The sequence below is a fragment of the Geotrypetes seraphini genome, chromosome 2, assembly GCF_902459505.1.
Source record: "Geotrypetes seraphini chromosome 2, aGeoSer1.1, whole genome shotgun sequence".
NCBI classification, from domain to species: Eukaryota; Metazoa; Chordata; class Amphibia; order Gymnophiona; family Dermophiidae; genus Geotrypetes; species Geotrypetes seraphini.
In genome coordinates this window covers 483,420,177-483,446,892 of record NC_047085.1, presented here as the reverse complement: position 1 = coordinate 483,446,892, position 26,716 = coordinate 483,420,177, and the positions used below count along the sequence as shown (strand labels likewise).

Genomic DNA, 26,716 nt, shown 5'->3' with positions numbered 1-26,716 from the left:
GCGGGGAAGGCTTCTTAGCCAGCTTACCTGATGGGTGCGATGCCGGCGTGGTGTTGACGAGGCAGGTGCCGACTGCGTCGGGGTCGAAGAGGGGACCGGTGCCGCCGAATCCGACATCTCGGTACCAAACAATAATCGCTGTTGGATTTGGCGATTTTTTAAAGTTCTCTTTTTAAGAGTGGCACAGCGGGTACAGGTGGACGCTCGATGGTCAGGACCAAGACACTGTAGACACCAGTTGTGCGGGTCTGTAAGTGAAATTGGTCGAGCGCACCGCTGGCACTTTTTAAACCCGGGTTGAGGGGTCATGAATGTAAAAACGGCTTCAGCGAAATCGAAGGCCGGGGCCTCGATGGTGGCAACAGGCCCCTCTGGGGCGAAACCGAAAAAATGAAAGAAAAAACGAAGTAAGGCTTTTTGTTTTTTTTTACAAAGAAAATAAAATAAAATGAGGGAAACAATATTTCCCAACAAGTTTACGCGAGCGGGAAGGCGGAACAGGAAAAAATTTTCAACAGCCGTTGAAAAGTGCGTCTTCTTAGCTCCGCGGAAACTAAGAAACTGGGGACCGCGCGCCTCCGTCGGGCGGGAAGGCACTCGCGCATGCGCGGTGCAGCCTGCTAGAACTTTCCAAGTTCTTAGAGTGCAATCACTCTAAAATTGTCCGTACCGGGGCTCCGTCGGTGCCGTCACCCATCAGTCAAGAATATGCTGCCTGCTTGTCCTGGGATAACTATTTTTTTTAAGCAGACATCCTTAGGCGAGGAAGGGCACCTGCATTTAAGCATCGCTAGCCGTTCTAAAAGTTCAGCAACAAACTCAAATCGTTTAATTAATGAGTTACATTAATGGGTTTTTTTGATTGGTTGAAATCAGCACAAATACTAAGCTGATTAAGCCAATTAAAAAAAAAAAAAAAAAGTTCTGCGCGGATTCTGAACTTAGGCATTGCTAGGCGGCTGCAATTAGGACACCTAGTGGTGCCTAAAGCAATGTTACTTACCGTAACAGTTGTTATCCAGGGACAGCAGGCAGCTATTCTCACTAGTGGGTGACGTCATCCAACGGAGCCCCGATGTGGATGTCTCACAAGCATACTTGCTTGTGGAAACTTTAGAAGTTTCGAGTCGCCCGCACCGCGCATGCGTGAGTGCCTTCCCGCCTGATGCACCGGGCGTGTCTCCTCATTTCAGATAGCCAGCAGAGAAGCCAACCCAGGGGAGGTGGGTGGGACGTGAGAATAGCTGCCTGCTGTCCCTGGATAACAACTGTTACAGTAAGTAACATTGCTTTATCCCAGGACAAGCAGGCAGGTATTCTCACTAATGGGTGACTTCCAAGCTAACCCCAATGGGATGGTGGGAGTGTTGGCAACTTGGGAGAATAAATTTTGTAATACTGTTTGGCCAAACTGTCCATCCCGTCTGGAGAAAGTATCCAGACAATAGTGAGAAGTGAAGGTATGAACCGAGGACCAAGGACCAAGTAGCAGCCTTACAAATCTCCTCAATCGGTGTCGATCTGAGGAAGGCTACAGAGGCTGCCATTGCTTTGACCTTATGGGCTGTGACATTACTGTGAAGGGGTAATCCAGCCTGGGCATAGCAGAAAGAGATACAAGCCGCCATCCAGTTGGAGGTGGTACGCTTAGAGATAGGGCATCCCACTTGTTCAGATCGAAGGAGATGAAAAGTTGAGGAGCAGTGCCATGTGGCTTGGTGCGTTCCAGATAGAAAGCCAAAGCACGCTTACAGTCCAGAGTGTGAAGAGCTGATTCTCCAGGATGAGAATGAGGCTTTGGAAAAAACACAGGAAGAACAATGGATTGATTCAGATGAAATTCTGAGACCACCTTGGGAAGGAATTTGGGATGAGTGCGAAGGACCACCTTGTCATGATGAAACACTGTAAGGGGGATCCGCAACCAAAGCTTGAAGCTCACAAACTCGACGAGCAGAAGTGAGGCCAATGAGAAACACCACTTTCCAAGTGAGATACTTCAGAGGAGCCTTGTTAAGAGGTTCAAATGGAGGCTTCATAAGCTGAGAAAGAACAACATTGAGGTCCCAAACCACTGGAGGCGGTTTGAGGGGAGGATTGACATGGAAAAGTCCTTTCGTGAATCTGGAAACCACAGGATGTACAGAAAGAGGTTTCCCTTGAAGAGGCTGATGGAAAGCAGCAATAGCACTCAAATGGACTCGGATCGATGCAGACTTGAGGCCAGAATGAGATAGGTGCAAAAGATAGTCCAAAACAGAGGACAAGGAGGCATGTTGAGGCTCCTTACAATGAGAAAAAAACACCAAGTAGAAAATCTAGTCCATTTTTGGGAATAGCATTGTCTAGTAGCAGGCTTCCGTGAAGTTTCCAAAACATCCCTCACAGCTTGAGAAAACTGGAGAGGAGCTATGCTGAGAGGAACCAAACTATCAGGTGTAGAGACTGCAGGTTGGGATGAAGCAGAGACCCCTGATGCTGCGTAAGCAGAAATGGAAACATTGGAAGAAGGAAAGGCTCCCTGCTGCTGAGTTGAAGTAGAAGGGAGAACCAAGGTTGTCTGGGCCACCGAGGAGCAATCAGAATCATGGTGGCCTGATCCGACTTGAGCTTGACTAGAGTCTTTTGAATGAGAGGAAACGGAGGAAAACGCATACAGAAAGAGATTCCTCCAGTCCAGAAGAAAAGCTTTCGCCTCGAGGCGATGAGGAGTGTAGATCCTGGAGCAGAACTGAGGCAGTTTGAAGTTGTGGGGGGCTGCAAAGAGGTCTATCTGAGACGTTCCCCACAGAGAGAAGACGTGATGAAGGGGCGTGGAATGGAGAGTCCATTCGTGAGGCTGTAGAAGACGATTCAAGTTGTCCGCCAAGGCACTGTCCGCCCCTGAATGTAGACTGCTTTGAGGAAGGTGTTGTGGCGAATTGCCCAATCCCAAACTTTCAGAGCTTCCTGACAGAGGGAGGCCTATCCCGTGCCTCCTTGTTTGTTGACATAATACATGGCGACCTGGTTGTCCTTGTGAATGAGAACCACCATGAGAATGAGAACCACCATGTCGTGAAAGAGATGCTGAAAAGCAATGAGAGCATTGAAAATCGCTCTGAGTTCCAGGAGATTGATGTGTCACAGGCGGTCCGCACTGGTCCAATAGCCTTGAGTGCGCAGACCATCCAGATGAGCTCTCCAAGCATAGGTCGAGAAGTCGGTCGTGAGAACCTTCTGATGGGGAGGCGTGTGAAACAGCAAACCTCTGGAGAGATTGGAAGAGAGCATCCACCAGCGAAGAGACTGTGTCAGAGCAGGAGTGACTCGGAGGTGGCGAGTCAGAGGGTCGGATACCTGCACCCATTGAGATGCCAGGGTCCACTGAGGAATTCTGAGGTGAAGTCTGGCAAAAGGAGTCACGTGCACTGTAGAGGACATGTGGCCCAGAAGAACCATCATGTGTCTTGCCGAGATGGATGGGCGAGAGGACACTAAGTGACAAAGACGAAGAAGAGCATCCAGGCGTTGCGGAGGAAGGAATGCCCTGAGTCGAATGGTATCCAGAACAGCTCCTATAAAGGGAAGAGTCTGGGAAGGTTGCAGATGGGATTTTGGAAAGTTGATCTCGAACCCCAGACTGCAGGAACCAGATCGTCCTTTAAGTCGCCTGGACGACTCCCTGAGACGTGGAATCCTTGATGAGCCAGTCGTCGAGGTAGAGAAACACCTGGAGACCGTGGTTCCTGAGTGCTGCGGCCACTACAACCAGGCACTTGGTGAACACTCTGGGAGACGAAGCCAGGCCAAAAGGAAGCACTCGGTATTGAAGATGAAGATGTCCCACCCGAAATCTGAGGTACTGTCGAGAATATGAGTGTAGGCCTCCTTGAGATCAAGAGAGCATAACCAGTCGTTCTGCTCGAGGAGGGGATAGAGAGAAGCCAGGGTTAACATGCGAAACTTCTCTTTGACCAGAAACTTGTTGAGCACCCTGAGGTCCAAAATAGGACGCAGATTGCCCGTCTTCTTCGGAACAAGGAAGTACCGGGTGTAAAACCCCTTGTTCTGTTGATCCAAAGGGACCGGCTCGACAGCCCGGAGCCGGAGCAAAGCCTGAGCTTCCTGAAGAAGAAGGGCGGTCTGGGTTAAGTTGGAAGGATACTCTCTTGGAGGATATTCCGGAGGAACTTGATAGAACTGAAGAGAGTATCCCTCCCTTACGATGGAAAGGACCCAGAGGTCGGTGGTAATAGTCGTCCATCGATGGTAAAAATGATGGAGACGACCTCTGATGGGAAAAACAGGGAAGGGCAGAATGATGGCAGTTATACTCTCTACGAGACAGTCAAAAAGGCTGAGGAGCCTTGGGGACAGCAGAAGGTTGAGGTTTTTGCTGTTGCTTCTGTGGGTGCTGTCTCTTAACAGGCTGATGGATGGTAGGTGCCTGTTTCAGTGGGTAACGCCGCTGGTAGATCAAAGGCGGGCATGATGTATGAGGAGCAGGAGGCTTGGGCTTCGGAAGGAGAATTGACTGGAAAGACTTCTCGTGGTCCAACAGCTTCTTGGTCGCCGCCTCGATGGACTCATCGAAGAGGTCGGCTCCAGCACACGGGACATTAGCAAGCCTGTCCTGAAGATTCAGGTCTATATCGATGGTCCTAAGCCACGCCAGGCGTCGCATGGCCACCGAACAAGCAGCAGCCCTTGCAGAGAATTCAAAAGCGTCGTAAGACGACTGCATCATCTGCAGTCGTACATTGGACAACGAAACCAGAACCTCCTGGTACTCGAACTGAGCTTGAGAGTCCAAATAGGGCAGAAACTTTTGCAGAACTGAGAGGAAAAACTCGAAGTAGGTTGCAAAATGAAAACTATAATTGAGGACTCGAGAGGCCATCATCGAGTTCTGGTAGATGCGCCTACCAAACCTGTCCATGGTCTTGCCCTCCCAGCCAGGAGGAACAGTGGCAAAGACCTGGGAGGGATGAGACCGCTTCAACGAGGACTCCACCAAGAGGGACTGATGAGAGAGCTGGGCCCCATCAAATCCTTTATGGTGAACCATGTGGTACCTGGCATCCAATTTCCCGGGAACAGCTGGTATGGAGTAAGGTGTTTCAAAACAGCGCATGAAGGTCTGGTCCAGCAGCTTATGCAGAGGAAGCCGGAGAGACTCAGCAGACGGTTGAGGGAGATGCATCGTCTCCAGATACTCCTTGGAAAATTTGGACCCCGAGTCCAGGTTAATGTCCAGATCCACAGCCATCTGTCAAAGGAACGAAGAGAAAGACAGCTGGTCAGCCAGAGAAGGGCCCCGAGAAGGACTCGAGGATGTCGAGACCTCTGGATCCAACGAGGCCGGGAATCGGCAGGGAGAAAAAGATCCCATGGTGTCCTCGAGCTCCGGCATAGGAGGAGGTGAAGAAGCCGGTGGCAAATATTTGAGGAAAGGCTGCTTCCTACGAGGCGAGGCATGCCTCGATGAATGGCTCGTAGAATGCCTCGAGCAATGGCCAGAACTGTGCCTGGAAGTAGGCCTCGACCGTCGAGGCTTCCAGCGAGTGGATGGGGCTGGAGGCGGAGGATCGAAGCAGAGGTGGTTGGGCGGAAGCACCTCAAGGCACCCGCCAAGTCTCGAGGCTCGGCATCGAGGGCATCGGGTCCGGAGGAGGCCCTCGCAAAGACTCTGCTCCTTGCATCGAGGGAATCAGTTCTAATGGAGGCATGGGCAAAGACTCTGCTCCGTGCAATGCATGCATCGATGCCAGACCAGACACTCGCAGAGACTCGGCTCCCTACAGCGAGAGTGTACGTCGTGGAGGCACTGGAGGCGGCTCAACCTCGCGAGAGGCCTCCGCGTGCCCAGGCTGGATTTGGGAGAGAAGCTTCGGCCCCATAGTGGTAAAGAGCTTGATGAATTGCTTCTCCAGCAAGGTCTGGAACGAAGCCAGCAAGGAGGGATCTGCATCCGCAATGGGACCTCCTGCACGGGCTTCGCGCTCCCTGGTGCCCAGGTGCTTGGACTTAGAAGTCTTGGGCACCTTTAGCACCACGGGGGGAATGGGCTGCTGTGCTACCTGACCTGAAGAGACAAAGGAAGGTACCGCAGCAGGCGTCGGAGTCAGAGCCGGCACAAACGAAGCAGGCTTGAAGAGACTTGAGGCCGCAGAGGTAGAAGACAGAAGAGTAGAGGCGGAAGTCGAAGGTGTGGCGCTCTTCGATGAGGACAACTCCGTCGAAGCCCCCATGCTGAATAGCGACTCTCACAAGAAGCAACAATGCTTGAACGCACGTGCTGTAAGCGTGGAGCAAGGCCGGCACGATTTCGGAAGGTGTTGAGGCCCGAGACACTGAATACAGCGTCGATGAGGGTCCGTCAGCGAAATCGCACGCTGGCACTTGACACACTTTTTAAAACCGGTGATAGGCCGGGACATAGGCTGAAAAAGCTCCGCCGCTAGATCAGGGCCGCGGCCACGTGGCCTGCCCGGTCGAATGGATGGAAAAAAAATTTATTTATTTTTTTTTTTTAAAACAAAACACGAAAACCAACGATTATGAGTAAAAAGAACCCAAAACCGCGGACTTAGAAGGCACAAGTGAAGATACTTCATGCAGAGAGTCGAAGACGGACTTCTCAGCTCCGCGGAAAAGTAAGAACTGAGGAGACACGCCCGGTGCATCGGGCGGGAAGGCACTCGCGCATGCGCGGTGCGGGCGACTCGAAACTTCTAAAGTTTCTACAAGCAAGTATGCTTGTGAGACGTCCGCATCGGGGCTCCGTCGGATGATGTCACCCACTAGTGAGAATACCTGCCTGCTTGTCCTGGGATAATGTAGGAGTTCTATATAGAATCAGGACCTAAGAGAAACTAAGAGGAAAAGGATGTTTGTTGTTTTTCTCATGTAGAACCAAGGAGAGCCACAGCAAGGAAAAAGAATTGGTAAACTCTCTCAAGAAACATGCTAAGCACAAGCTAAGGGGAGAACTGAAAAACATGTCCACTCTGCTCAGCAGAAAAACAAAATCTTCTGCACAGGACCAAGACGATGATGGATGGAAAGTAGAGAGTTGCGCTGGGACAGAAAACTCACCCATCCCCACCAGAATCTCACCCGTCCCCACCAGAATCCCACCCGTCCCCAACAGAATCCTCTCCATCCCTGCATGAAATCCCCTCCGTCCCCACCTGTCCCCCATAAAACTTACTTGTCCCATAAAAAGCAGCAGACTGTCTGTAACTCAGGGACTGCCTGCATACACAGTCACCTCCCCCCCCCCCCCCCAACAACATACTAGGCTGCACTTGGTACAAAAACCTGCACCACCCTCCTTAAAGGAACATTTAGTTTTTGGGGGAAGGATAATGTGAAGGGATGCAAGGACAGCTGTACCAATGTACTGTGAAGAATGAGAGCATCAGTTTATAATCCAACACAAGGCTATGTGTGTTCTGTTAGTGGACTTATTCCACATGCTCGAGAACAAGATACAGAGGTAATCTGAAACAGGACTTTCCCTCTTGAGATATGGAGTGAGTAGAAGGACTAGTAATAAGAGTGACTAAATAGAAAGCACCTAACAATACAGAGAGCAAGCGATAAGAAAAAGCATTTTCCTTGGTACCCCCACATTCTTTATTGAATGGTCTATCATTTTGTTGGTGCAATTATTATTTCACAAAATAGAATGGTTACCTTTTAACATATTCAAATGATGCAACCTTGCCAAAAGGGTGCACAAAAATCAAATGACAACAGATGACAAAGGCAAAAAAAAAAAAGCTTTTGCAAGCTTCTTAGTCAACTTCTTTAAGAGCTTCAACAATATGACCAAATAGTGTCAGACAGGTGAAAAAGAAGCCTAATAGTGCAGAGGCCTGAGATCCAGGGGAACTAGGTTTGACTCCCACTACATCTCCTTGTGACTCAGGGAAAGTCACTTAACTTTCCACTGTCCCAGATACAAATAAGTACTAACTGCTTTGATTGTAACCACAAAAATGTGGTATGAATCTCATTCCCTTACAAGTAGCAAAAATCACAAATAAGGAAGTACTCCACAGATTCATACATAGCATTACTGAATGGATCAACCAGTCATTGCCGTCAATTAAATAATAATAACATAAAGGAGACAGTTAGCCTAATAACTGCCCACTTTTCCCTGCTAAGTGAATCATATCTCCCCTGTCCCTCCTTTCCTCTAGGGCAGGGGTAGGGAACTCTGGTTCTCGAGAGCCGTATTCCAGTTGGGTTTTCAGGATTTCCACAATGAATATGCATTGAAAGCAGTGCATGCAAATAGATCTCATGCATATTCATTGGGGAAATCCTAAAAACCCGACTGGAATACGGCTCTTGAGATCCGGAGTTCCCTACCCCTGCTCTAGGGTATACATATTCAGGGCTTCTAGTCTCTCCTCATACAACTTCTGGCGCAAGCCTCCTATCGTTTTTGTCACCCTCCTCTGGACCGCTTCAAGTCTTCTTACGTCCTTCGCCAGATACGGTCTTCAAAACTGAACATAATACTCCAAGTGGAGCCTCACCAACGACCTGTACAGGAGCATCAACACCTTCTTCCTTCTACTGACTACGCCTCTCTTTATAGGGCCCAGCATTCTTCTGGCAGCAGCCACTGCCTTATCACACTGTTTTTTCACCTTTAGATCTTCGGACACTATCAACCCCAAGGTCCCTCTCCCCGTCCGTGCATTTCAGCTACTCACCTCCCAGCATATACAGTTCCTTCCAATTATTAATCCCCAAATGCATTACTCTGCATTTCTTTGCATTGAATTTTAGTTGCCAGACATTAGACCATTCTTCTAACTTTTTCAGACCCTTTTTCATATTTTCCACTCCCTCTTAGGTGTCTACTCTGTTACAAATCTTGATATCATCCGCAAAAAGGCAAACTTTTCCTTCTAACCCTTCAGCAATGTCACTCACAAACATATTGAACAGGATTGGCCCCAGCACCGAACCCTGAGGGACTCTACTACTCACCTTTCCTTCCTTCGAGCGACTTCCATTAACCACCACCCTTGGCGCCTGTCCGACAGCCAGTTTCTAACCCAGTTCACCACTTTGAGTCCTAACTTCAGCCCAAGTTTGTTCAAGAGCCTCCTATGAGGAACCTTTTCAAAGTCTTACATCCTTCCTTCCACGCGACACCGCCCGACCAATCAGCAGCAATGCAGTGAGCTCAGCACGTAGGCACATGCCGGACCTGGACCGTTCTTATTTTGAAAATTTCAACTGGATCAACAGGTAAGCCTCAGAATGGGAACCTCGGTTCCATCCCCGTGGGAGTCCCGTCGGTCTTGGAGGGGTCCCCATGGGAGTCCTGTCGGCCTGGGAGGGCTGTTGACCTAGGAGGATCCCCACAGGATTCTCGCGATCTCCTTTCCTGTGCAGACCTCTAGTGGAAAGGTGTGTGATGCAGTGGCGCTGCCAAACGTTTCTACAAGTGAATTTTGGAGGAGCATCTCCATTGGATGATATCACCCACAAATATAAAAATAAATAGTCTGTCCTGCTGGTCCTCAGAGAAATTTAGTATGTCTCTTATCCCAGCTTTCCTTCCAGGTATATATATTTAGATCTTTAAGTCTGTCTCCATATACTTTATGGTGAACCACCAATGCCCATTTTGATAAGTGCCATCTGAACAAAATCTCCATCCAGTTTATATCCTTTCAAAGCGATTGTCACCAGAAGAACATATGACCTCATATTCTAGAATAATCGTATATCATTCCCTTGAATTGATGGTGCTTTATGGACATTACTGATTCAATTCAGATATCTGAATGCACCTACCATAATTTTCTCCTTTCACTGCTTGTCTAGGATGTATTTATTTAACAAATTCTAAGTCCCATTCTATAATGTTTCTTATGCATACCACACATCATTTAGGTAGGTGTGCTCTTTATTGTCTCAATTATATCTATATCCACCCATAGATAATCCTTCCAGAATACACCACCACACAGTATTCTAGACCGAGTCTCATTAACATGTGCAACACATCTTATTTTCTAATAAGGGTACTCGGCTCTAGCCACTGCTTTGTTGCATGGTTTCCTATCTTGACATCAGATATCACATCAAGGTTTCTTTCCTCCTTGGTAGTTATAAAAGACATAGAAACATAGAACATGACGGCAGAAAAGGGCCAACGACCCAACAAGTCTGCCCACTCAAATAACCCACCTCCCTAAGCACTTCCTCGAAGCGACTCCACATGTTTATTCCATTTATTCTTAAAATCGAGCACGTTGCTGGCCTTTACTACCTGAGGTGGAAGATTATTTCAATGATCAACCACTCTTTCGGTGAAGAAATACTTCCTAATGTCCCCATGAAATCTCCCACCCCTGATTTTTAGCGGATGCCCTCTTGTCGTCGTAGGTCCTGTAAGGAAAAAGATGTCTTCATCCATCTCCATACGGCCAGTAACATATTTGAACGTCTCTATCAAGTCTCCTCTCTCTCTGCATTCCTCGAGAGACTGTACAAACATAAGTTCATGGTATTTTCGGTAGGCTGAATAATTAAAAATACAACCCCACTTTACCTAGAAATGAAAGCTTGTGTAAAATATGGATCAGGAATCTTAGAATAAACAAACATGCACTACTTTACAAAATTTCCCACCCTTTATATCTATGGAAACAGCTTAAAAAAAAAGTGTTGGCTATATGAAGATATCCTTCTACTTTACCTTCACTGAAGTCCCCACCCTGCATCATAAAGTTTTTTACAACACGATGGAAAGTGGAGCCCTTGTAACATAATTTCTTGCCAGTTGTTTTTCCAATTCCTTTTTCACCTGCAAAAATGTTAAATAAAAATACATAAAAATTATTAATTAGTTAAAGTGAAAGTCGGTTAACAAATATTCTTGGTAGACTTGCATAACACAGTAACATTGCTGATCAATCCAATGCTCAAAAATGAAGGTAGCCCCTCAAAAGTTTCTATTACTGAATAACCACATAGTTGAATGCAATATTTGCATACAATAAATCACTGATGTAGTATGGAAGATTAGGTTCTTACCTTACTAATCTTCTTTGTTATAAGACACAGGATTCTGTGCCATAGCTATTCCTTCCCATTAGTCGAGAATCTGCAGAAGGATGTCATTCAAAACTCTAAACTCCTCCCCTTCTGAAGTGGAGAACAGTTCCCTCTTCAGTAAAGCAATTTAACTCCACTGAAACAAGAAAGGGCACGGGGAACTTCCCTGTTCTGCTCTGTAACTTATGAGAAAAGAACAACGATTAACAATTAATAATCAACAATGAACAAGTACATGGGTAGCTAGGAACCAACCTGCTAAGTGCATCCAATAGGAGATGACGTATCAAAGCAGTAGCAGACATCTAGGGAGGGATAGATGAGCTTGCCCACAGCACAGAGGACCCAAAAGCAGCATCCTGTAGAGCCACCACATCCACTCTGTAGAACCTCGTTCAGGTGTATTAGTAGATCACGTAGCTGCTCTACAAATTTCACCAGGCGAAAACAGTCCGGGGAAGCAGTCACACTTCTAGTCAAATGTACTGCGATTAAGATATGGGGCTGTTTACTGCAGGCAATGTAGGAAGAAGAAATTGCCATGCATATCCATCTGGTAATCGAAGCCTTGAAAGCTGGCTTGCCTCATCATGATTGGCTGGTCAGCACAAAAAGTGGATTTGATAGCCATGAATCATTAATCCTCTCCAGGTAATGAAGGACTCTATGCACATCTAGCCTCTGCAAAACTCTGTCTTGTTTCGCCAAACCCATAGAATGAAAGGTGGGTACATAAATCTCCTGATTAACATGGAAGGTAGAAACCACCTTCGGTAGAAAGGAAGGAGGTATCGTCAGCAGAGAAACACCAAACTCCATAAATGTTGTTCCAGTGGGCGGAAGTTCATTTACAAGCCCTCTCGGCTGCCCATGTGATAGGAGCTGGGAACTCTCTTCCACCTCCAAAGGGTGCAAAACGCTGTAATCCGCCTTCTGAAAAACCTAGGCATCCGCGACCATGTTACCCCTGCATTAGCTTCCATGCACTGGCTGCCCATTCAAAAACGCTGCACCTTCAAAGCCCTGGTCCTCGTTTTTAAAACCTTCCATGAAACGATTCCATACTACATGAAAACTAAACTACAAATCTACTTCCCAAAGCGACCACTGAGGTCCCAAGGAGAAAAATGACTGACCATACCTCCTGGTCGCTCCCTCAAAACTGAAACAGCCCGCAAACGCTCCTACTCACATTTCATACCCAGACTTTGGCACACCATCACTAGATGGACTCTGGAACTTCAGGAAGGACGTGAAAACCTTTCTCTTTACAAACCCAGTGCCTTAAAGTCATTCACCCAGAAATGCCACTCAGTCAACGTACCTACGCCACCTAATCTCACCAGGTGCCACTTAGTGCATATGTTTTATTGTAATTTATGTAAATTATGTCATCTCTGTCCTGTCTCGATTATTATGGATGTACTTTGTAACCCATTCTGGGCTCCTTTGGGAGGACGGGCTAAAAAACTGAATAAATAAACAAGCAAACAAACATCCAGACTGATTTTCTCAGCAGGCAGATTCTGGATCTGAGGGAGTGGTCTCTGTCCCAGAGGGTGTTCATCTTCATTATACAGTGCTGGAGAAGACTGGAAATGATCTCATGGCCACAGCCAAGAATGTGAAAGCAGATCACTTCTACAGTTGAAGAGTCGAGCGGGAAACACAGAACTGGATGTTCTCGTTCAGCCATGGGCCATGGTGGGCTGGATAGTGAGCCACAAGGGGCTGGTGATCCTGGTCTGGCCCCGTTGGCCTTAGTTTGAGGATCTGGTAGTCTTGCGAAGAGGTGGATCTCTCAGGCTGCCAGTTCATACCGGCCTCCTCAGTCAGGATCCAGTTCTTATGGAGAATCCAGAGCACTTTGGTCTTAAGGTATGGCTGTTCAGTGCATGGCCCTAACTCATAAAGGTTACTCAGGGGTTGTCGTTGCAACTCTTAGGGCAAAGAAGCTGACGTAATTTGATGCTTATGCGAAGACCTAGAAGGCTTTCCAGTTCTGGTACGTCAAGGATCTTATGGAGCCTGAGAGGGTTCCAATTCCTGTGATTCCAGCATTCCTGCAATCCGGACATGAAAAGGGCCTAGCGGTTTAGTCTCTCAAGGTACAGGTAGCCAGCCTCTCATGCTTTAGTACTCGGAGAGGCACGCAGTTGCTGTCGTCTCACCCAGACATCACTTGGTTTTTAAGGGAGGCGCTCAGATTTCCATTCCCATCTTTGGACCTTAATGTTGTTCGCCAGATACGGTCTCCAAAACTGAACACAATACGCCAAGTGGGGCCTCACCAATGACCTGTACATGGGCATCAACACCTTCCTTCTACTGGCTACATCTCTCTTTATACAGCCCAGCATCCTTCTCGTAGCAGCCACCACCTTATCACACTGTTTTTTCACCTTTAGATCTTCGGACACTATCAACCCAAGGTCCCTCTCCCCATCCGTACATATCAGCTTCTCACCTCCCAGCATATACGGTTCCTTCCAATTATTAATCCCCAAATGCATTACTCTGCATTTCTATTCATTGAATTTTAGTTGCCAGGCATTAGACCATTCCTCTAACTTTTGCAGATCCTTTTTCATATTTTCCACTTCCTCTTCGATGTCTACTCTGTTACAAATCTTGGTATCATCTGCAAAAAGGCACACTTTTCCTTCTAACCCTTCAGCAATGTCACTCACAAACATATTGAACAGGATCGGCCCCAACACCGAACCCTGAGGGACTCCACTACTCACCTTTCCTTCCACTGAGTGACTTCCATTAACCACCACCCTCTGGCGTCTGTCCGACAGCTAATTTCTAACCCAGTTCACCACTTTGGGTCTTAACTTCAGCCCTTCAAGTTTGTTCAACAGCCTCCTATGAGGAACCGTATCAAAGGCTTTGCTGGAATCTAAGTAAATTACATCTAGCATATGTCCTCAATCCAGCTCTCCAGTCACCCAATCAAAAAATTCAATCAGGTTCGTTTGGCACGATTTACTTTTAGTAAAGCCATGTTGCCTTGGATCCTGTAACCCATTAGATTCAAAAAAGTACACTATCCTTTCCTTCAGCAACACTTCCATTATTTTTCCAACAACCGAAGTGAGGCTCACCGGCCTGTAGTTTCCCACTTAGAAACATAGAAATAAACGGCAGATAAGGGCCCACGGCCCATCTAGTCTGCCCACCTTAATGTCCCTCCCCTACCTTTGCCCTGTGAATAGATCCCATGTGCCGATCCCATTTTGCCTTAAAATCAGGCACGCTGCTGGCCTCAATCACCTGTAGTGGAAGACTATTCCAGCGATCAACCACTCTTTCAGTGAAAAAGAATTTCCTGGTGTCACCTCGTAGTTTCCCACCCCTGATTTTCAACGGATGCCCTCTTGTTGTCGTGGGACCCTTGAAAAAGAAGATATCTTCCTCCGCCTCAATGCGGCCCGTAAGATACTTGTACGTCTTGATCATGTCTCCCCTCTCTCTGCGCTCCTCGAGCGAGTATAGCTGCAATTTGTCAAGCCGTTTTTCGTATGGTAGATCCTTGAGTCCCGAGACCATCCGGGTGGCCATTCTTTGCACCGACTCCAGTCTCAGCACATCCTTGCGATAATGCGACCTCCAGAATTGCACACAGTATTCCAGGTGGGGCCTCACCATGGATCTATACAATGGCATAATGACTTCTGCCTTACAACTGACGAAACCCCTTCGTATGCAGCCCATGATTTGTCTTGCCTTGGACGAAGCCTGCTCCACTTGATTGGCAGACTTCATGTCCTCACTGACGATTACCCCCAAGTCTCGTTCTGCTACCGTTTTTGCTAGGATCTCGCCATTAAGGGTATAAGACTTGCATGGATTCTGGCTGCCCAGGTGCATAACTTTGCATTTTTTGGCATTGAAGTTGAATTGCCATGTCCTAGACCATCGCTCCAGTAGGAATAGGTCGTGCATCATGTTGTCGGGCACTGAATCTTCGTCTGTTGTGCATTTGCCCACTACATTACTCATTTTGGCGTCATCGGCGAATAATGTTATTTTACCTCGAAGCCCTTCTGCCAAGTCTCTTATAAAGATGTTGAATAGGATTGGGCCCAAGACTGAGCCCTGTGGTACTCCACTAATCACCTCCGTCATTTCGGAGGGGGTGCCGTTCACCACCACCCTTTGGAGCCTACCTCCAAGCCAGCTCCCAACCCATTTCGTCAATGTGTTACCTAATCCTATAGAACTCATCTTGCTCAGTAACCTGCGGTGTGGTACGCTATCGAATGCTTTGCTAAAGTCCAGGTACACGATGTCCAGGGACTCCCCAATATCCAGCTTCCCCGTCACCCAGTCAAAGAAGCTGATCAGGTTGGATTGGCAGGATCTCCCCTTAGTAAATCCATGTTGTCGGGGATCCCGTAGATTCTCCTCATCCAGGATCTTATCTAATTGGTGTTTGATTAGAGTTTCCATTAGTTTGCTCACTATCGATGTTAGACTCACTGGTCTGTAGTTTGCTGTCTCCATCTTGGAGCCTTTCTTGTGGAGTGGAATGACGTTAGCCGTCCTCCAGTCCAACGGAACGCTGCCTGTACTAAGGGAGAGGTTGAAGAGCACGGACACTTCATTCCTGTGACCACTTTTGTGAATAGGGACCACATCCACTCTCCTTCAATCCCCGGGAACCATCCCAGTCTCCAGAGATTTGTTGAACAAGTCTTTAATAGGACCCGCCAGAACCTCTCTGAGCTCCCTCAGTATCCTGGAATGGATCCCATCTGGTCCTATCGCTTTGTCCACCTTCAGTTTTTCAAGTTGCTTATATAAACACTCTCTTCTGTGAACGGCACAGAATCTACTCCATTTTCTCGTGTAACTTTGCCAGACAATCTCGGTCCTTCTCCAGGATTTTCTTCTGTGAACACAGAACAAAAGTATTTGTTTAGCACATTTGCTTTTTCCTCGTCACTCTCCACATATTGGTTCCCAGCATCTTTTAGTTTAGCAATTCCATTTTTCATCTTCCTTCTTTCACTAATATATCTGAAAAAAATTTTGTCTCCCATTTTTACATTTTTAGCCATTTGTTCTTCCGTCTGCGCTTTTGCCAGACGTATCTCTCTCTTGGCTTCTTTCAGTTTCACCCTGTAGTCCTTTCTGCACTCTTCTTGGGGTTTTTTATATTTCACGAATGCCAACTCTTTCGCCTTTATTTTCTCCGTCACTAGTTTGGAGAACCATATCGGTTTCCTTTTTCTCTTGTTTTTATTTATTTTCTTCACATAAAGTCCGTAGCCATTTTTATCACGCCTTTCAGCTTAAACCACTGTCTTTCCACTTCTCTTATGTCCTCCCATCTTATCAGCTCTTTCTTCAGGTACTCTCCAATTTCCATTAAAGTCCATACATTTGAAATCTAGGATTTTAAGTATTGTGCGGCCGCTCTGCACTTTAGCCATTATATCAAACCAAACCGTTTGATGATCGCTACTTCCCAGGTGAGCACCCACTTGAATATTAGAGATACTCTCTCCATTTGTGAGGACCAGATCCAACATTGCTTTTTCCCTCGTGGGTTCCGTCACCATTTCTCTGAGCAAAATCTCTTAAAAGGCATCCACAATCTCCCTACTTCTTTCCGATTCCGCAGATGGAACATTCCAGTCCGCATCCGGCAGGTTGAAATCTCCCAACAGCAGCACCTCCTCTTTTCTTCCAAACTTTTGGATATCCACAATCAGATCCTTATCAATTTGTTGTGATTGAGTCGGAGGTCTGTAGACTACTCCCACGTAGATAAAGTTCCATCTTCACTTTTCAGAGCGATCCATATCGCTTCTTCCTCTCCCCGGATCCCTTGCATTTCAGTTGCTTGGATATCGATCTTTACACAGAGAGCTACTCCTCCACCTTTTTGACCATCTCTGTCCTTCCTAAAAAGATTATATCCCATCCATGGGATTCACTGAACCACGTCTCTGTGATAGCGACAATATCCAGATCTGCCTCTAACATCAGGGCTTGCAGATCATGAACTTTGTTGCTTAGACTGCGAGTATTTGTGGTCATCGCTTTCCAGCTATTTTTCAGCAGTAATCTCCTTTTTCGTAAAGATATTTGTTTTGTTTCAATTTCCGTTGCAACGCTAAGAATTGAGTTGCTGATATTGTTTACGTTGTAATCTTTACTAACATCACATCTTTTCTTTTGCCGGGGGTGGTCTTTGTAATTGTCCTTCATACATACATCACCCCCACCTTCTAGTTTAAATGCCTAGAAACATATTGTCTAAGTCCCATTGCATCTAAGCAAAGTAATATTATTTCAGGGTCAACCAAATCAAAAGTGCTGCTAAAATCTAATTGCAAAATTAAGGCACTAGTATTTTTACTAAAAAGACCATAAAGGTGATTAAAAATTGAGGCTAAAACAGTCTGTGCTAAAACCTTTTCTAAATCCTGACTGATGTTTATTGAGGATATTAAATTTATCTAGATAATTCACTAATTCTAAGTTAAATAATCTTTCCAAGAGTTTGGTAAATAAGGGAATGCTCGCTATAGGCCTGTAATTAGATTTCAGGGCAATTGATACCTTCTGGTCTTTAGGGATAGGTGTAATCAGAATATGTCCCATTTCCTCATAAAATGACCCCCCTGGTAAGAGCAGCATATAACCAATTAAATAAGTCCCTTTTGAAGTCGAGTGTTGCATCTTTCATAATCTTTGAAGGAAATTCATCCAGCAAACAATTTGATTTAATATATTTATTAAACAAATTTAAAAATTGGTAGCAATTTGGAAACTCAAAGTGATCCCAAAACATGTCCACTCTGGTCTCCTTTTCCTGAAGTCCAAATTGGAATTTGAAATCAACTATAGACAAAGGTATAGTTGCTCTCAAATTAAACAATCCTTCACGTGCGCTGCTGACAGCTGATTCAGCATCCATGCTCTGATGAGGCTCACCTCAGCTGTAATAGAAGTGAATGGGAGAACCAGGAGGGCGCATCCCTGCTCATCAGAATGGGGATGTGGAAGCCTGTGGCTGCTCCCACTGTCAGCAGTGTACACGGAGGATCACTCAGTGAGGGTAAGTATTACTGCTTTTTTGGGTTCCTCTCCACAAAGTCCCTTTAATGAAGGTTTATTATTATATACATACATCTTCTATATTAGTGATTGCAAATTTGGGACCTGCTCAACCTTTTTTTTTTTTTTGCTCATCAGCTAGTGTTAGTGTTTGTGCAGCCCTAGAAAAAAATTCTTCGGCCAATGCGGCCTAAGGATGCCAAAAGGTTGGACACCGCTGACTTAGACCAAAGCTCGGCTCATGATACTCTATTTGGACAATCTGTTCTAAGACATTTATTTGCAATCTAAAGGGCTCCACCTCTCGTCTTTTTACTTAAGCTTGGGACTCACCTTCAAGTGTGCCAGCATCTCTCCTGTTTGTCTTCGGAGAAAGGTCAGTTGCTTACCTGTAACAGATGTTCTCCATAGACAGCAGGGGAATGCAGCAACACTTGCCGCCCTCCTTTCCCTCAACTAGAGGGCAAAACTAAAGTTCCAAGGGGAGGGCCTTCAGAGGCAATGTATCCTGCACATGCTCACTAAGGTAAAACTTTACCATATCTAGGGGAGAGCACCAGCACTTAGGCTCAATCGGAGGACTTCACCTTTAACTGTGGCTGCATTCCCCTACTGTCTAAGGAGAATACCTGTTACAGGTAAACAGGTGCGCTTTCCATGCTACCGTCCCATGTCTGTCTCAACAGCAGACCGTGGACTTTACCTCCAGGAATTTGTCTAAACCTTTTTTAAAGCCAGCTACATTAACTTCTCTTACCACATCTTCTGGCAACGCGTTCCAGAGCTTAACTAATCTCTGAGTGAAAAAATATTTCCTCCTATTGGTTTTAAAATTATTACTCTGTAACTTCATAGTGGCCCTTAGTCTTTGTAAATCCTGATGCAGTAAAAAAAACCAAAACAAACTAAACTAAATTTTAAATAAAAAGATAAAAAAGCATTAAATAAATAAATCAGGTTTTTTGGCCGATGACTGGAGCACAGAGCAAAAAGACTACGCTGACTATCCCAGTCTATGATAGGACTGCGTGTAGGCTCCAATTCAGAGGCCTTTTTTCCTGAGTGATAAAGAGACTTCTTGAGACTATGCACTTCTTGAGTGGAGAATAGAATATTGTGTTATATTGACATTTTTCCAAACAGCCATATTCACAAGTATCACTGTTTGCTCTGGATAAATACGTGAACAGATTTAATACCTCTTCAGCCCTTTCTTCCCTCTCTGGAGGAGGCCAAGGAAATAACTACCAGACACAAAGATTTAAGTTTAAACATCAAGGCCTTGGGAGTTCTTGACATTCTACTAAATAGTAAAATACCAACCAAGAATCTCCCCAAATTACAAGTGACTGGCCATTTTATTGGGTTTATGACATCATTAAAGGAAATAATTAGAGACTTCCGGTGATGTCACCAACCTTGACGGTGGGCTGAGAACATAACTCTAACCTCTTGTAGCTCTATACTCCCTTCTATATGAAGCTCTGAGCAAAAAAGAGGAGAAATACACCCAATAATTGTTTTGGAAAGCCAGGAGAGTTTAAATGCTGGCAAAAAAAAAAAGACCTAAGGAAAGCCGCTCTCAGGACAGAGGGCAGAAGAAAAGCGGCCTTCGGCGTGGACCTGGAACCACCCATGGGGTGCCATGAGTCTGGAGAGAGTGCGTCAGAGGAGGACTCAGAGCAAGCTGTTTCATCTCGGTTGAGGCGCAAAGACACAGCAGTTTCGGCCATAAAGGAGGAACTTCAAAAGTGGGCCTTGGCTGGAGTAAAGGATAAAATTAAGGATGCTGTGAAAGAAATAAGGCAAGATCTGGCTGATTTGCTGGGACGAGTAGAAGAAACGGAACGGAGAGTTGGTGAACAAGAAGTTATGATGAAAAAAGTAAGTGAACAGGTGGGAGATACCCAAAAGGAACTGCAGGACTGTATGACTCGTATAGAAGATCTCTAGAGAATAAATCTCGGCGGCAAAATGTTCGAATATAAGGGGTCCCTAACACTGACGACTTTAAGGACGCTGTACATGTGGTGCAAGAAATATTTGCCTTTTTGTTACCCTCTGATAATGGAGAAGCAACTCCCCAGCCACTGTGAAAGTAGATAGGGCACACAAAACAATGGGTCCTCGATTGACTGAAAGACCCCCCGAGATATAATTGCGTGTTTGCACAATTTTGTTAATAAAGAGCGGTTGATATGCAAGGCCAGAGAAGTGGGTGTTATAACTTGGCAGACCCACAGTATTGTGATATTTCAAGATTTATCAGCTATTACATTACAGAAGAGGAGGGAATTTCGTCCAGTTCTCGCAGTACTGAAGCACAAAAATTTGCCCTATAGATGGCTGTTCCCATTTGGTCTTTTGATAACAATTAATGGCATTCATAAGAGAATTGCAAATGTGTCAGAGGCCGAGGATTACTTGTGTAAAGAGGGCCTGATGGAAATGACTGGAATGGCTTCAAGAAAATCGGTGGCAAAAAAACTGGAGAAATATCACTGGCAGACTACTTTAAGAACTAGGAGAAAGCAACAAGTGGAGCAGGGGACGGAGTAGGAGCAGGGGCCTACGGCTATTTTGGCCTCTACATGAAGGACAGACTGCAGAATAGCGACTATGTTATAAATAAGCCATTTAAAGCTAGATAAAACAAATAGTGGGAAATGTATGATAATAGGGATGTATGGGGAGGAGAAAAAAGAGTGAGAATGGACTGTGTGAGAGGAAGGGGAGTGCAGTTTGATGTTGCACTTTGAGGTTGGGTGAAAGTTACACAAAGTCTTGGAGGAGGGGAGGAAGAAGGGGGTAGAAGGGAGGAGGGATAGGAGTGGATGGAGGGGGAATTTGGGGGGAGGGGAAGGGGAACCAAGGAGGACCTGGGAAGGAAAATTTCAAGATCTATAAGGATTGGAAGGAGGAGGAAAATAAAGTGAAAGAAAAATAGAAGTAAATTAAGATTGGGAAGTTTGAATGTGAAGGGGCTTAATATACCACGTAAATGTCAATTATTATTGAAAGAAATGGAAAGATTGAGCTTTGATATGTTATGCTCAAGAAAGCACAGTTACTTACCGTAACAGGTGTTATCCAGGGACAGCAGGCAGATATTCTTAACGCATGGGTGACGTCACCGACGGAGCCCCGGTACGGACCTTTTTAACTAGAAAGTTCTAGTTGGCCGCACCGCGCATGCGCGAGTGCCTTCCCGCCCGACGGAGGAGAGCGTGGTCCCCAGTTAGGATAAGCCAGCTAAGAAGCCAACCCGGGGAGGAGGGTGGGACGTAAGAATATCTGCCTGCTGTCCCTGGATAACACCTGTTACGGTAAGTAACTGTGCTTTATCCCAGGACAAGCAGGCAGCATATTCTTAACGCATGGGTGACCTCCAAGCTAACAGAGAGGGAGGAGGGATGGTTGGCCATTAGGAAAATAAATTTTGCAACACAGATTGGCCGAAGTGTCCATCCCGTCTGGAGAAGGCATCCAGACAGTAGTGAGTAGTGAACGTGTGAACTGAGGACCAAGTGGCAGCCTTGCAGATTTCCTCGATGGGCGTGGAACGGAGGAAAGCCACAGAAGCAGCCATAGCTCTGACCCTGTGGGCCGTGACAGCACCTTCCAGTGAGAGACCGGCCCGAGCATAACAGAACGCAATACAGGCGGCAAGCCAGTTGGAAAGCGTCCGTTTAGAGACAGGACGACCTAGACGGTTAGGATCGAAGGTCAGAAAGAGCTGAGGGGACGAGCGGTGAGCCCTGGTACGGTCAAGGTAGTATGCAAGGGCACGCTTACAATCCAGCGTGTGCAACGCCTGTTCCCCAGGGTGAGAATGGGGTTTAGGGAAAAAGACAGGCAACACAATGGACTGGTTGAGGTGAAAAGCTGAGACCACTTTGGGAAGGAATTTAGAATGGGTACGCAGAACCACCTTGTCATGGTGAAAAATAGTGAACGGTGGATCGGCGATCAGTGCATGAATCTCACTAACTCTCCTGGTAGAGGTGACGGCAATGAGGAAAAGCACCTTCCATGTTAGAAGTTTCAGCGAAGTTGTGGCAAGAGGCTCAAAAGGAGGTTTCATGAGGGCTGATAAAACCACATTCAGGTCACAGACGACAGGAGGAGGCTTCAGAGGTGGTTTGACATTGAAGAGGCCTCTCATAAATGGGAAACCAGTAGATGAGCCATGAGAGGTTTTCCGAGGATAGGCTCATGAAACGCAGTGATGGCACTAAGGTGGACTCTGATTGAGGTAGACTTGAGGCCAGCGTCGGACAGGGAAAGCAAATAGTCCAGTATAGTTTCCACCGCCAAAGAGGTGGGATCGTGATGATGCAGTAGATACCAAGAGGAGAACCTGGTCCACTTCTGATGGTAACATTGAAGGGTGGCCGGTTTCCTAGAGGCATCCAAAATGCGACGGACGGGCTGAGACAGATTATCTGGAGAGGTTAGCCCGAGAGAAACCAAGCTGTCAGGTGGAGCGAAGACAGATTGGGATGTAGTAGAGACTGATGCTGCTGCGTAAGTAGAGTAGGAAACACAGGAAGAGGAATGGGCTCCCTGGAGCTGAGCTGCAGCAGGAGGGAGAACCAGTGTTGGCGAGGCCACCGAGGAGCGATGAGAATCATGGTGGCCCTGTCCCTGCGGAGTTTGGATAACATCCGCAACATCAGAGGTAGAGGAGGAAAGGCATAGAGGAACCGATCCGTCCAGTCGAGCAGGAATGCGTCTGGGGTCAGACGATGAGGAGAGAAGAGTCTGGAACAGAACTGGGGCAGCTGATGGTTGTGAGGAGCTGCAAAGAGGTCCACCTGCGGAGTGCCCCAGCGAGCAAAGATGGAGTGGAGTGTTGGAGGGTCCAGAGTCCACTCGTGAGGTTGAAGGATGCGGCTGAGATTGTCGGCCAGGGAGTTCTGTTCGCCCTGGATGTATACAGCCTTGAGGAAGAGACTGTGGGCCGTGGCTCAGGTCCATATTCGGATGGCCTCCTGACAGAGGAGGGGAGATCCGGTGCCGCCTTGCTTGTTTATGTAGTACATGGCGACTTGATTGTCTGTGCACAGGAGAAGAACCTGAGGGTAGAGAAGGTGCTGGAAGGCCTTGAGAGCATAGAACATGGCTCTGAGTTCCAGGAAATTGATGTGATGTTGACGCTCCTGAGGGGTCCAGAGTCCCTGGGTGCGTAGATCTCCCAGGTGAGCTCCCCACGCATAGGGGGAGGCATCCATGGTTATGATCATGGAGTGAGGGGGTAGATGGAAGAGTAGACCCCTGGAAAGATTGGAGTAGTTCAACCACCATTGAAGAGATTGCTGAAGAGACGATGTCACAGAGATGGGATGAGAAAGAGGATCCGTGGTCTGTGACCATTGGTTGGCTAGAGTCCACTGAGGTGTCCTGAGGTGGAGTCGAGCGAGAGGAAGTACATGGACCGTCGAGGCCATGTGGCCCAAGAGGACCATCATCTGTCGAGCTGGGATGGTTTGATGAAGGAGCACCTGACGACAGAGGTGGAGCAGGGTCCGGTGTCGGTTGGGGGGGAGAAACGCCCTCATCAGAGTGGTGTCGAGAACTGCTCCGATGAACTGAAGTCGCTGTGTGGGAAGCAGATGCGACTTGGGGTAGTTGAACTCGAACCCCAGGAGATGGAGGAACGAGATGGTGTGTTGAGTGGCTTGTAGCACAAGCGGAGACGTAGGTGCTTTCACCAACCAATCGTCCAAGTAGGGGAACACCTGGAGGCTGTGAGACCTGAGAAAGGCCGCCACCACAATAAAGGCACTTGGTGAACACCCTGGGCGATGATGCGAGGCCAAAGCACCTTGTACTGATAGTGGCGGTGCTATATCTGAAATCGGAGGTAGCGACGTGAATGCAGATGGATTGGAATGTGAGTGTAGGCCTCTTTGAGGTCCAGGGAACATAGCCAGTCGTGTTGAGAGAGAAGAGGGTAAAGCGTGGCAAGGGAGAGCATTCTGAACTTCTCCTTGACCAGACACTTGTTGAGGTCCCTGAGATCGAGGATGGGACGGAGGTCTCCTGTCTTCTTGGGTACCAGGAAGTAGCGGGAGTAGAATCCCTGACCCCTTTGGTCCGGAGGCACCTCTTCGATGGCATTGAGAAGAAGGAGGGATTGGACCTCCCTCAGGAGGAGGGGGGTTTGGGAGGAGTGAGAAGCAGACTCTACGGGAGGATTGTCTGGTGGAAGAGTCTGGAAGTTGAGAGAGTAGCCGTGGCGAATGATGTTGAGGACCCATTGGTCTGATGTGATGACCTCCCAACGGCTGAGGAAGATTTGGAGGCGACCTCCGATAGGCTGAGGAAGAGGCAATAATGATGGGAGACTGGCTATGCCCTGGAGGAAAAAGTCAAAAGGGCTGAGATGGTTTGGACGGAGGGAGAGGCTTGGCAGGTTGGTGAGACTGAGAGCGAGCCTGAGTTTGATGTTGTTGCCGAGGTCGGCGCGGCTGCTGTTGAGGCGGGTTGAGAGGTCTGGCCGAGAACCTGCGCTGGTAGGAAGACTGCTGTCTGTAGGTGCGAGCAGGTGGAGTCTTCTTTTTAGGTTTGATCAGAGTGTCCCACCTGGTCTCATGTGCGGAGAGTTTCTGGGTTGTGGAGTCCAGGGACTCTCCGAAGAGTTCATCACCCAGACAAGGTGCGTTTGCCAGGCGGTCCTGGTGGTTAATGTCTAGGTCAGAGACTCTCAGCCATGCCAAACGGCGCATAGCCACCGCCATGGCAGAAGCGCGAGAGGTCAGCTCAAATGAGTCGTAGATGGAGCGAACCGTGAATTTCCTAAGTTGGAGGAGGTTGAAAATATGCTGTTGGAAAAGAGGGACCTTATGTTCAGGAAGATATTTCTGTAAGGAGGAGAGCTGTTGCACCAGATGCTTCATGTAGAAGGAGAAGTGGAAGGTGTAGTTGTTGGCTCTATTGGCTAACATGGCATTTTGGAAAAGGCGCTTACCAAATTTATCCATGGTTTTACCCTCTCTGCCAGGAGAGGTGGAGGCATATACACTGGAACCCTGAGATTTTTTCAAGGTGGATTCCACCAGGAGGGACTCGTGGGGCAATTGAGACTTGTCAAAACCTGGGATTGGAATAACCCGGTACAAGCTGTCTAACTTACGAGGGGATCCAGGAACCGTGAGGGGAGCTTCCCAGTTTTTATAGAAAGTTTCCCGTAAGATGTCGTGGACGGCAACTTCAGAAACTCTTTGGGAGGTTGTTCAAAGTCTAGGGCATCGAGAAAAGCTTGAGACTTTTTAGAGTCAGACTCCAAGGGAATGGAAAGAGCTGCTGACATCTCCCTAAGAAATTTGGAGAAAGAGGATTGCTCTGGTTTTGAGACGGTGTCGGTCATGGAGGGTTCTTCATCAGTTGATGAAGCATCCTCCTCAGTACCGTGAGGGGAGTCTCCCCACAAGTCTGGGTCCCTAACGTCTGGGTGTGTACGTTTGGACATCGGTGTGGAGGGCTTGGCATGGCGGGTCTTTGAGAGAGATTTGCCTGAGCGCACCGAGGTGGTACCGGGTGAGGAAGACCGATGTCGTTCCTGGGACCGGACAGGGGCGGCAGCATCACGGGTATGTACTGTAGGAATTTCTGCCAAGAGCACCGGCATGGAAGTATTAAGCGGTACCGAGGGGGTCGATACCGATGGAACAGTGTGGGGCTCGGACCGGTCCCGTACCGGAAGGTGCGGTACCAGCAACGCCGGCAACAGTTGTTGGAGCTGTTGTTGCAGCTGCACCTGTAACTGTGTTTGGAGTATGGCCGCGATGCGGTCGTCCAGGGGAGGCACCGGTACCGCTCTTTTCTTCTTCGGTACCATAGGTGCCGCTCTACGTTCCGGCGATGAGGAGGCCGATGATGAGGCACTCACCGAGATCGGAGCGGAGCGTTTGCGGGGCCGGTGCGGTGCCGGGAGGGCCGGTGTCGCAACCGTGGTAGGAGGGCGCTCAAGGGAAGAGGGAGGCTTCTTAGCCGGCTTACATTACATTACATTACATTAGGGATTTCTATTCCGCCTGTGCCTTGCGGTTCTAGGCGGATTACATTATGGAAGATATCTGGGCAGTTCCATAGGAGTATATTACAGTAACAGTAAAGAGTTATGATACTTCAAGTTCACAGAAGATATTACATATAACAGAAGTTATTACATATAACAGAAGATAATGCATTTTGCAGAGGTAATACATGGCAACTCGATCGTTTAAATCGGGTGTAATGTAGAAGAGTTACAGTACATTTTAGGTCACAGACAAAGAGATATTATAGATGGGTGTTTCCGAAGTCGTTGGTTGGGAACTCATTGGGTGGTGGTTAGAGTGATGGGAGATATTTTTTGAACAGTAGTGTTTTTATTTCTTTGCGGAACTCTTTTATGTCTGTTGTTTTGGTCAGTAATTTTGAGATGTCAGAGTCTATTTTAGCTGCCTGTGTCCCCAGGAGGTTGTCGTAGAGTTTCTTACGACAAGTACCGTTGAGTGGTGGATAGGTGAAAAGGTTCTGTGTTCTCCTTCTTCTTGGTGGGTGGTAGTGATGA

General features: G+C 47.3%; 1 protein-coding gene across 4 annotated transcripts in view; it reads right to left on the bottom strand.

Annotated features, from left to right (window-relative positions):
• The window catches only part of NKTR (natural killer cell triggering receptor), a 293,873-nt gene that overhangs the window by 235,831 nt on the left and 31,326 nt on the right, over positions 1–26,716 (bottom strand). For 3 of the 4 annotated variants that reach the window (XM_033931783.1, XM_033931786.1, XM_033931785.1), the window contains one exon: positions 10,721–10,828. In XM_033931783.1, coding sequence (XP_033787674.1) covers positions 10,721–10,828 — 108 coding nt within the window. Of the gene's footprint in view, positions 1–10,720; positions 10,829–26,716 lie in introns of those variants that run through there. The other variant, XM_033931787.1, reaches the window with a different exon arrangement.